This window comes from Leptopilina heterotoma, unplaced genomic scaffold (genome assembly GCF_015476425.1).
Source record: "Leptopilina heterotoma isolate Lh14 unplaced genomic scaffold, ASM1547642v1 Lhet_89, whole genome shotgun sequence".
Taxonomy (NCBI): domain Eukaryota; kingdom Metazoa; phylum Arthropoda; class Insecta; order Hymenoptera; family Figitidae; genus Leptopilina; species Leptopilina heterotoma.
Genome location: NW_025111192.1, coordinates 925366 through 938440, shown reverse-complemented (window position 1 = coordinate 938440; position 13075 = coordinate 925366). Strand labels below are relative to the sequence as shown.

At 22.1% G+C, this 13075-nt stretch overlaps 1 protein-coding gene across 8 annotated transcripts in view; it reads left to right on the top strand.

Moving 5' to 3' along the window:
* LOC122511654 (regulating synaptic membrane exocytosis protein 2) overlaps positions 1 to 13075 on the top strand; it is a 192339-nt gene that overhangs the window by 23559 nt on the left and 155705 nt on the right. For all 8 annotated transcript variants that reach the window (XR_006302543.1, XR_006302545.1, XR_006302544.1 and 5 more), the window contains exon 2: positions 2363 to 2477. Coding sequence is in view for 4 of the 8 variants with exons in the window: in XM_043627047.1 (XP_043482982.1) it covers positions 2363 to 2477 (115 nt within the window). In the remaining 4 variants the exon portion in view is untranslated. The remainder of the gene's footprint in view (positions 1 to 2362; positions 2478 to 13075) is intronic.

Below are 13075 nucleotides of genomic sequence, written 5' to 3'. Positions count from 1 at the left end.
TTATTTTATTCATTGTTTCATTATTTGATTTGATTTTTTATAATTTCACTTTTTTTTCACTATCATTTTTACTATCACATATAAAATGTTAATTTTTATTGTTACTTTTTTTTATTTTTACGTTGAAAATATTCTATTTTCACTTTGTTTTCACTTTCATTTTTATTTTTGACAAACTTTTATTTACTTTTCATTTTTATTTTGTCAGATTTTAATTTTCAATTTTCCTTTTTAGTTTTATTTTCGCTTTCATTTTTATTTGGGCATATTTTAATTTTCACTTTTCCTTTTTATTTTTATTTTTAACTTCACTTGGACAGATTTTTATTTTTATTTTAAGTTTCACTTTCACTATAAAAAGAAAATTTTCATTTAAGGGCAATATTAAATTTAGAACTTTCTGTCTGAAAATAAGACTTTTCTTACTATGTTCATAAAAAATGAAAATAAAAGGTAAAAAAATGTTTGGCAAAAATTGATTTTGAATTTCGTTTTCACTCTAATTAGTCTTTTATTCATAACTTCATTGGTAGATTTTTATTTTAAATTTCATTTGAATTTTGTAGATTTTTATTTTCAATTTCATTTTCACTTTTGTAGATTTTTATTTTTTATTTTATTTCGATTTCGATTCAGTTTTTCAGAATAATTACATTTTTTGAGTAGTTCCTGTAAAATTGTATTAAAAATAATTGAAATCCTGCGACAAATTTTACTATTTTTGAAAATAATTGAATTATTACTAAAAATTTTACTAAAATGTTTAAAAAGAATTGAATTTCTGTAAAAAATTTTGTTATTTTTGAAAATAATTGAATTTTTTATTAGAATTTTATAAACATTGTTTTAAATAATAATTTTTTCAAAATATAATAAATATTATGAAAATGTTATTAAAATTTAAATAATTGAATTTTTGTGGAAAATTTTATTTGTGAAAATAATTGAATTTTTCTATTAATTGAATTCTTGTGATGAATATTATTTTGCAGAGAATTTTATTAAAATCACTCTAAATAATTGAATTTTGGGGAATAATTTTGTTATTTATCTTTAATAATTGAATTCATTCGAAGAAATATTTATGTGAATAATTGAATTCTTGGAAAGAATTTTATTAAAATCCAAAAGAATAATTGAATTATTTCAAAAAAATTTAAATTAAATTGTATTTAAAGTAATTGATTTCTTTCGAACAATTTTCTTAAAATATTTAAAAATAATTGAATTTCTGTGAAAAATTCTAATATTTTTGTAAATAATTGATTTTTTCGAGACATTGAAATAAAATTTTTAAGAATAATTTTGCTCAGAATTTTATTAACAATTTTTTTAAATAATTGAATTTTTATAAAAAATGTTATTATTAGTGAAAATAATTGAATTATTGTGAAGAATTGTATAACAATTTTGTTAAATACGTAATTGATTTTTCGGATTTTTTTTTAAAATGCTATTCTAAAGTAATTGAATTCCTGTGGAAATTTTATTATTTATGAAAATAATTGAATTTTGGATAAATGTAAAGTAATGGAAAAAAAACCAAATAGTAGCATAACATAAGAAAGTAGTAAATATTAGGTTTTAGTAGATGAGTGCGAAGCCTGCTGGTAATTTATTGTCTGGTTATATTCGTTAATTTATTTTTTGATTCTATTCGTTACTTTACTGTTTGATTCAATTTGTTACTTTAAATTTTTACAATACGAAAATGGTAAATAATAATTTTTAGAGAGTAGATTTTATGAAATTAATTAACACATCAAATATACCACTTTTAGAAGAATCAGCCATGTTCTATTGACTTTTTTCTCCATCCCTCTCTAAAATGTGACCATATTTGAGAAAACAACCTGAAAATAGAGGTCAAAATATTGTTAAAATAAAAAGAGGGAGAAAAAAGAGAAAGAGAGAAAGAGAGAGAGAGAGAGTTGGAAATGATATTTTTGACGTGAAAAGCGAGGAGAATCACAGAGTAGTTTTAAATGAAAGTTCAAGTCTTGATTGCACAAGACCAACGCTTTACCATCAGAGATTGCAGCCTTATAATTACCTATTGTTCATTTTTATTTACTTGACGTTCTCATACCCTTTTAGTTTCCATTCGAATGAAAAATCAATGAGCGGCTAATTCTATTTAACATCCGTAAAAGAGTTATTTATTACTTTGTAGGTACAATACTGATTTGATAAATTAATAGGCACTATATCCGTTAAAAAAAAATTTTCACTTTTTATCTTTTCCGAATGGTTTAGTAATTTTCTTCTATTATTTTTTTTTTGTATTTTTTTTGTAATTTTTTTTTGTAATATTTATTTTTAATATAATTTTTATATATAAAAACGATATTTTTGTGCGCAGATGGTGGCGAACCAACCGGAAGCTGGCACGGGATCCGTAACACCGGAAGAGAGTGGAACAACGTTCAGCAAGTTGAGGCAGTTGGGCAGTGGATTAATGACGGCAACGGGAAATGGTAAGTACTTTGTCAATTTGGAACATCGTTTGTATACACAATGTTGGTGGGAATATAATTCTTAGGTTAATTATAATTTAAATAATTTATCGAATTACGAATTTAACGAAAAATTAATTTCGAACGGGGAATGATGAATAAGCTGTGAAATAGGGTCATAAATTACCCACGTGTCATCTTCACGCTATGAAGGTCGATTATGTAATTTCACTTTCGGTTTGACTACTGTTTTCCCTTTCATTTTCACTTTCATGGACTTTTATTATAATTGTAACATTTTTTAAAAGGGCTTTTGTTTTAACTATCATTTTCACTTTCACTATGACCGCTTTTTATTGAATTCCTAAGCAATTTTTATTATTTATGAAACGAATTGCATTCTTACGAAGATTTTTACAACAAATTTTTTAAATAATAATTGCATTCTGTTTGGAAATTTTATGAAAATAGTAGATATTGAAAAATTATTGAATTGCGAAAAGTTTTTAAAAATAATTAAATTTTACAAAGAATTCTATTAAAATTTTTGACAATAATTTAATGTCTCATGTGGTATTTTATTAAATTTTTATGATCCTAAAGTTCTGAACGTTCAAATGAACGAAATTTATTTATTTTCTTCTTTAATTTAAATATTTATTACAATAATTTTTTGTCGATATAAAATAAATGAAACATAAAGTTTCTAAGTGTGAAATTTAAGTTTTTAATTTTTATTGCAAACAATAAATTATAAAAACATTTCTAATAAAAAGTGTTTCGTTCATTTGAACGTTCAAAACTTGTGGATCATAAATTTTTTAGGAAATAATTGAATTCCTAAAAAACATGTTATCATTTTTGAAAATAATTAAATTCTTGAGCACGATTTTATTGAAATTTTTAAAAATAATTAAATTTCCCAAAAGAAATTTATTAATTTAAAAATAATTGAATTCTTGTGATGAATATTGTTATTTATAAAAATGATTGAATTTTGCAAACAATTTTATTAAAATGCATTAAAATAATTGAATTTTCAGGAATAATTTTCTTATATTTATCGACATAATTGAATTCTTTCGAAGAATTATTTATTTAAATAATTGATTTCTTACAAAGAATTTAAAAAAAAAACATTTTTTTTAATAATTGATTTTTTTGAGAAATTGAAATTAAGTTTTGAAGAATAATTTTACAGTTTTTAAGGAAATCCTGTAAAATTATTTTAAAAATAATTGAAATTTTGCAATGAATTTTATTATTTATGAAAATAATTGAATAGTTGATAAGAATTATATTAAAATTTAAAAATATAATTAAATTCCTAAGTAGAATTTTACTAATTATGAAAATAATTTAATTATTGCGAAAAATTTTATTAAAATGTTTAAAAGGAATTGGATTTCTGTGATAAATTTTAATATTTTTGTAAATAATTAAATTCTGACAAAGAATTTAAAAAAAACATTTTTTCTTAATAATTGATTGTTTTGAGAAATTAAAATTAAATTTTTAAGAATAATTACATTTTTTGATCAATTCCTGTAAAATTGTATTAAAAATAATAGAAATCTTGCGATGAATTTTATTATTTATGAAAATAATTGAATGGTTGCTAAGAATTTTATTAAAATTTTCAAAATAAATTGAATTCATCAATTTTATTATTTATGAAAATAATTGATTTATTGCGAAAAATTTTATTAAAATGTTTAAAAAGAATTTAATTTCTGTAAAAAATTTTGTTATTTTTGAAAATAATTGAATTTTGTAAAAAATTTTATCAATTTTTTAAAAATAATTTAATTCTTTTGCGAAGTTTTATGAAAATACTAGATATTGAAAATAATTGAATTGTTTTAAAGAATTTGATTATATTTTTTGAGAATAGTTTTTTGATTTCTAGTATTAACGAAATTAAAGTAGTGGAAATTAAAAAAAAAAAACAGAAATAGTAGCTTTTAGTGGCTGAAATCGAAAAAAGTATCGAAATAGTAGCATAACGTAAGACTGTCAAAGTTGAAGTGAAAATGAAAGTAAAAATAAAAGTGAAAATGAAGGAGAAAATGAAAGAGAAAATGAAACTCAAAGTAGAAAAAAAATTTCAGAGTTGACCTTTAGGTAAAAAATTGAAAATTAATTCTTAAAAAAAGAAAATGCAAACAATGAATATTCTGCGCACTAAATCAATTTAGATCTCACCCGAGTCATTACAGTGTGAACGTAGATATTTCAACTAAGAACTAACTTTTATACATTTAGAAGGAGCTTCGTGTTGCAAGTCGTATTACTCCCTTATCTGTTTTCACGAAGCTTCTGTATAGTTGGAATTTCATAGAAAGATGTGATGAAAGTTTTTTCATTTCAATAAACCGAGAAGGCTAGAGATAATCTACAGGTAAATGAAGAAATACTTTTTTTAAAATAGAAAATCAAAATGTGACTATAATCAAAATTATAATCAAAATCAAAAATAAAATAAAAACACTCTTAACCTAAAAGTATCGAATTGCTATAATCAACAAATTGATACAAAAAATGAGGATGAAATAAAAAATTAATTTTTTCGGCATCAATTTCATCCACTTTAGTATCAATTTAATATTCTCAAGAAAATTGTGAAAAAATCAGAAAAGTATATTCTTTCTTCCACTGTAAAAAGAAAGTACTAAATTAGAACTGATTTTAGTTAATAAAATCGAACTATAATAACCATTTTAATACCAAAAATCGGTTCTAAATCGATAATCTTTTTACATTGCAATGAAGAAGGGAACACAGTAAAACGTGAGGTGTTAAAATAACGCCAGAATGGATTAAAATAATCTGCAACAGTTTAATCCCTCTAGGATTAAATTAACACCAGAAAGGATTAAAATAATCTATTTTGGTGTTATTTTTAACTATGAATAAAATTTTACTTTAAGGGAATTTGAACCATTATGACGTCACGTATTTAGAACAATTGCTTTGAACAAACTGTGACGTCATAATGGTTCAAATGCCCTTAAATAAAACACCAGAGTCAACGATTTGTAAAAAATCAACGAATTTAGCTTCTCCAGGGAGAATTGTAAGTTAGTAAGTTAGTTTCTAACATAGTTACTAACTTACTAACTAACTTAATAACATATTTACTAACTTCAATTGTGTTCAAAAATTTCAAAAAAATTCTCGTCAAAATTTCAATTCTCTTTATAAATAATTAAATTCTTCTCTGATATTTTTATAAATAATAAAATTCTTTTAGGAATTCAATTATTATCATAAATAATAAAACTCATTGTATAATTTCAATTATTTTTAATGCAATTCTAATCGAATTCCTCGAAAAATGTAATTATTCTCAAAAATTTTATTAAAATTCGTCCAAAGAATTTAATGATTTAAAAAATGTGTTAATAACATTTTTCATGAGAATTTAATTTCAAGAAACATGAAATTAATAAATTATTTATTTCTGTATTTAAATAATTGAATTCTCGTAGAAATTACTAATAAAAATTGATTTTCATTTCATAAAAATGAATTTCAGTTAAAATTTTAGATTATAATTAAATATTACAAGCATTATAACGTGGATTTTTAGATAAATTAAATTTTAAAAAAGTTTCAAATTAAATTCATTGATATTCTTAATTTTTCATATTTTTGACAAACAATTCTGTAGAATTAATTCTTTTTAAAAGTTTAATAGGATTTTCATTGAAATTATTTCAAGTTCTTATTTTTCAATATATATTTAATTGCAGAATTTCCGAATAATTGAAATTTTGTAAAATTGAATTGTAAACGAATGAATTTGAAAATTCTCAAAGAACTTTTTTTTAAAAATTATTAAAAATAATGGATTTATTGAAGAATTTTAGTTAAAAACTCACTTAAAAAAAATTTAATTTTAGAGAAGTTAGAAATTATTGCAGAAATTCAATTATTTTAAAAAGTAATAAAATTCTTCTTAAGGATTCAATTATTTTTACTAATAATAAAACTCATCGCAGCGCTTCAATTATTTTTCATACAATTATAATTGAATTCATTGAAAAAAAGTAATTATGTTCAATTGCAAGTTTTAATAAAATTTTAAAAGAATTCAATTATTTATAAATTTGTTGATGAAATTCTTTATAAGAATTGAAATTTAAGAAACATTCAATTGTTTAATAAATTATTTACTTTTGCATTTAAATAATTAAATTCTTGTAGAATTTTCTAATAAAAAATTGATTTTCATTTCATAAAAATGAATTTCAGTTAAAATTTTAGATTGTCATTGAATATTAAAAGCGTGAATTTTTAGAAATAATTGAATTTTCAAAATGAATTAATTTGAAAAAGTTTAATTGAATTTTCTTTTATATTATTTGAATTTTTTATTTTTTAATATGCATTTAATTAAAGAATTTAGGAATAATTGAAATTTCGTGAAATTGAATATTGTAAACAAATGTATTTGAGAACTTTTTTCGAAAATTATTAAAAATAATTGATATAAAGTAAAATTGTAGTTAAAAATTTTTGAAAATAATAATTAAATTGAAATAATGAAAATAATCTTGAAGAAGTATAATATTCTTATAATATAAAATAATGATTTTATTACTTTTGGTCATTTTTAATTATTATAAAATATGAAGAAATCGATGATTCCGAGTCGAAGACTCGGAGTTATCGATATCTTCATGTTTTATAGTTATAAAAAATTTAATGAATTAAAATTTCATTCATTGTAAAAAATAACACCAAAATTGATTATTTTAATCTTTTTTGGTGTTAATTTAATCTGCAACACTTTTTAATACCTCACGATTTACTGTGAAAATGTTAAAGTAAAAAAAAAATACAACGAATTGTCGTTTGGTGTTTAAAAAAATACAATTGAGAAAATGCGTGTCCACGTTCAGTAATTGAAGCATCAGAATCAAAATATGAAGTCATGAATATTTACGAGGTGAGAACAATGCAATCCTCTTATTCCGTTATGTCTTGTTAAAGGATTAAGAAGATTAAGTGGGCTCAGAAAGTCGACATTGTCTCCCTTCGTTCGCTTATTTCAACAATGTCACAAACATATTCATTATTCTGTAGACATCTTGTTTCCCGTTGACTATCCAAACGATGTCCATATTGAAATAGTCTCAGAGAATAATATTTTACACAATTCATCAACTGCGGAGCTTTACCAAACAATTCATTAAAAATCATTAGTTCCACTTTCCTGTATTTCGAACCGCACTGTACAAAATGTCCGATTGCCAATTTATTTCAATTATTTAAATGATCAACAAGTTTTTAAAACGTTCACATGAACCAAGTATTTTCTATTGAAAATATTTTCAAAATTTTCTGCTTGTAATAAAAATGAAAAACTATAAATAGTAACACATTGTTTCTAAGGATATCAAATTGAGACAAAAAACGAATCAAAACACTTTTGATTCCTTTTTTGTCTTAATTTGATATCCTTAGAAAAACTTTAAAATAATTATATGGGTGATTCTTCGAAATAATATTTTTAATGTCTTGATTAATATTATAAAATCGACTGTCTAATAATTATTAACAATTTTCATAGTTATTAATACTTTTCATTATCAGTAGTATAAGTCAATTTTGGTCAGACATTGTGTTAAGTATTTTTTATTTTTCGTTTTTTAGTTTTTTTTATCGCCAGTAGTAAAAATCATTTACTGTCAGCCTGAAGTGAAACGGTTAATAAAATTTATTATCAATACAAGCCTCGGGTCGACTTTAAGGAGAAAGAAAAGTCACTTTAGTCGATTTAACATAGAGAAAAAGTCGAAAAAGTCATTTATTTAATTCAATGTTGTCAGAAAAAATTTATTTTGTATTTTTCTGATCTTTTACTGATTTATAAATTCAATTATTCAAAAAGACTGTAATTCTTTTCAAATTCAATTATTTTCTACAATTTTTAATAAAACTTCTTCTCGAAATCAATTATTTTAAATAAATTTCCGAAAATTCTTAGAGGATTCAATTATTTAAATGCAAAAATTAAGTTTTTTATAATAATTGTAACTGCGTCTATATGTTTTTAAGCTATTAATTAATTTTCAAAAAAAAACTAATAAAAAAATTCTTAAAATTAATTTTTTTAAAATATTTTAAAAATAATTTATGAAAAATAATAGTTTTTCAATTATATTTAAATGAAAAATTTCCAAACAATTAAAATTTAGTAAATTCTATTCAAAAAATAATTGAATTTTTGAAGAATTTTAATTATTAAAATATAAACGTGCGGTTTCTCCAAAATTTTAATAAATCTAAAAAAGTAAATTTTAAAAAATTTTAATTCACTTTGTTCGAAGTTAGTTGAATCTTATAAAAGTAGGATAAAAAAAGTACAAGAAATTTTTTTTTTTTTAATTAAATATTGTAATGTAATTTTTCGAAAAGAATTGAATTTCTTAAAAGAATTTTTCTATAATTTAAAAAAAAGAATTTATCCAAGAATTTTGATTAAAAATTTTGAACATGATTGTTATGATGTTAAAATGTTAAAAATAATTGTAAAATATTTTAATGTTATTATTTTTCGTATGTATTTGAATTTTTGGAAATTTGTATTTGAAATAATATTGAAAGTAATTGAATTTTAAACAATTAGAATGCAAAAATTCTAATAAATATGTATTTTTTTCAAAAAATATTTTAATATGATTTTTAGAAGTTAATTTTCATTTATTACAATTTTTAAATTTACACTTAAAGATTTTTTATTAAAATTTTTGAGAAATCAATAATTTTCAAAATTTGCAATTAAAATTCTTCAGAAGTTGATTTTTCAAAATTTTTATAAAATACTTTTAAAAAATGGATTATTTTCAATTAAATTTTATAAATTTTTGAAAATAGTCGAAAAAATTTGAAAAAGTCAAAATATCCGAGGCCTGTCAGTAGTATAAGTCAATTTAAGTCAGACGTTTGTTAATTGTTCAATTTTTGTGTCAGTAATAATGTTATAACTACGATTTAATAAAAGTAATCAGTAGTAGTAGTAAAACACAGCCCGACAATACCTAAATAGTTAAAAATATTTTTCATTATCAGTAGTATAACTCAATTTCGGTCAGACGTTATGATTAATATTTTTTAGTTTTTTAGTGTCAGTAATAAAAGTAATTTACTGTCAGACATTGTCAAAAGCATTAATAATTTTCATTATCAGTAGTATCAGTCGACTTTGGTCAGACTCCTTTTTGGTCAGACAAGTTAATTTCTTTTCGTTTTTAGATTTTTTATTAACAGTAGTCAAAGTCATTTACTGTTAAACATTACCAGTAGTATAAGTCAATTTAAGTTAGACGTTTCTTAATTATGATTTTAGTAAAAATCATCAGTAAATTCATATTTATAATTTAATAGAAGTAATCAGTAGCAGTATTAGTAATAAAAATCAGGCAGACAATACCTAAAGAGTTATTAATATTTTTTATTATCAGTAGTATGGGTCCATTTCGATGAGACGTTGTATTTAGTAGTTTTTGTTTTCTAGTGACAGTAGTAAAAGTAATTTACTGTCAGACATTGTCAAAAGTGTTGATAACATTTATTATCAGTAGTATAAGTCAATTTCAGTCAGACATATTTTAATTGTTCACTTTTAGTGTCAGTAGGTAAATCATAACTATGATTTAATAAAAGTAATCAGTAGAAGTAGTAAAACACAGTCAGATAACACCTGAATAGTTAATAATATTTTCATTATCAGTAGAATGAGTCAATTTTGGTCAGACATTATTGTGTTTAATATTTTTTAGTTTTTTTAGTGCCAGTAGTAAAATTCATTTAATGTCAGACATTACTCAAACGGTTAATAAAATTTATTATCAGTAGTATAAGTCAATGTAAGTCAGACGTTTTTGAATTGTTGTTCGATTGTAGTAAAAATCAGTAGTAAAGTCATATTTATATCTTAAGAAAAATAATCAGTAGCAGTACTAGTAATAAAAGTCAGTTAGATTATCCCTAAGGAGTTAATATTATTAATTATAAGTAGTATGAGTTAATTTTGGTCAGACGTGTTAATTTTTTGGTTTTTTAATTTTTTTTATTAAACAATTTATTAAATAATTGAATAAAGAAGTAAATTTAATGGAATATTTCGATGATAATAATAAGTATACAATCTAAATATTTTACGAATTCTCATCGATATTAATTACACTTAATGAAATTCGGCTAAATAGAAATTCGACCTTAGAAAAATGTCGATTTTTTTCTAAAATGCAGGAGAGTTTTAAGTTAGAGGAGTAATATAGGTCATGGTTATATTGCTGGAGAGATTAAGGTCACTGGAAAATATTGATAATGAAAACCTATCAAACATCCCCATGATATTTTCTTATAGATGAACTGCAGTCTCGATTAGCGACTACTTCTCTCGAGTCATTGGCAATTTTGCATCATCAAAGACCTCGAGTAGAGAAAGTAGGTAAATAGAAAATTTAGAAATCCAAATTAACCCCAAGGGATATAATGTGGTAGTATACATAAATGAACTAGGGTAGGTTATTCAATTACTCTTCCCTTATTATCACACACACACACATACACTCACTTTAATATTGTTTATGAATTCGTAAAATAATATCGTGTTTATTTTCATGATTCACGAGTATAAAATTATTGATTTTTCGAAAAAAAATTTACTATACTTTTATTACTTGTACTACTCATGATAAATTTTATCAACTGTTCTGGTAATATATGATGGAAAATAACTTTTAATACTGTTAATAAAAAATTTAATATATACTAAAGACAACGTCTGACCCAAATTGACTTATACTACTGATAAAATTTATTACGTCTCAAATATGACTTTACTGACACTAAAATTAAAGAATTAACAAATGTCTGACTTAAATTGACTTATACTACTGATAATAAATTTTATCAACTGTTTCTGTTCTGTCTGACTAAATGACTTTTACTACTGGCAATAAAAAAGTAAAAAACCCTCTTTTCAAATTTTATTTCTTGTATCAGTTTTCAATTTTCCTTGTAGGTACGATATTTGATTTTACGAAAAAAATTCTTCGCACAAATTAACGTCTTTGAAATCAGGCCACGGTAATTGGGATTTTCCAATGTTTTTCATATTTGGATAACATAATTGTATCATGAGAGAAACTTTATATTTGTCCCTAAATGAATTATATTTGACTTTATAGCAAAAAATTGCAAATCTACCATATATAGGTATAGACTTTAGATTCATATTTTTAATACAATTTTTTCTTCCTTGTATTTATACATATGTTGTATATATTTGTATTTCAAATGAATAAATAAATAAATAAAGCTTATTAAATAACGAGAACTTTAGTTGCTCTTCTGATTTAACAACAGTTTATCGGATTCGAATTTAATTTCAACTTAGATCGACTCTTTAAAGTTTATTTGTTAAATCTTCTCCTTTCTTCCGCGATGCTTTTCAAAACTTTTTTTAAACATGATTTTTTATCGATAATTGTTTAAGTAACATTGATTCTTTTTAATTCTTTTTTTCAAATTCCATGAAAATTACTTCTATATTTAATTATTTAATGAATTGTTTAATAAAAAAATCAAAAGAAATTGACACGTCTGACTAAAATTGACTTTACTACTGATTTTTACTAAAATCGGAGAATTAAGTTCGTAAATTACTTTTACTACTGGCACTAAAAAACTAAAAATGTAAAAAATAAACTCGTCTGACCATTATTGTGCTTTTACTACTGATTTCTACTGAAATCGAACAATTAAAAAATGTCTGACTTATATTGACTTGTACTACTGATAATAAACTTTATCAACCCTTTTGACAATGTCTGACAGTAAATTACTTTTAGTACTGGCAAGTAAAAAACTAAAAAATACTAAACTCGAAGTCTGACCAAAATTGACTCATACTACTGATAATGAAAAATATCTCAAAATTATTACATTAATAATTTTATTTACAGAAAAAATAAATAAATTTCATTCAATCGAACGTTCGGAACTTTAAAACCAATCATTAATTAAAAAAAATAAAAAGTGGGAAATAGAAGCGAATATTTTTCTTACTTACAATAAAAAATATTTTTAAAAAAGTTTTATAAGAAAAAAATTTCATTAGGCATCACAATTCATTGAAGTCACGCGACGAATATATATATATATATATATATATATATATATATATATATATATATATATATATATATATATATATATATATATGGAAAAAGGGTAATAGGGAGCTCTCTTCATATTTGCATAACGTATTCAATGAAAATAAATGGAATTCTGGATGAACAAAACTGCTCCGTGCTTCAATATAAATATTTACTTGACCATATATTTTCCTTAAAAATGGTTAATAAAAATTTATTAATGTTTCTATCAAATTTAACAGGAAACAAACAAAATTTTTTCGACAAAGGAACATTTTTTTTTCTAAACTCATAAAAGATAGGAATAAAAATCTATTAGTTATCAATTCCTCGTATTTATTTATCTACATCAGACGAATTAACGATTATTTAGCCCTAGAATATCGTAGCTGGAAAACTGATTAACGTAATATTGTTGGATTAATCTCTAATCTTTGTTAAATA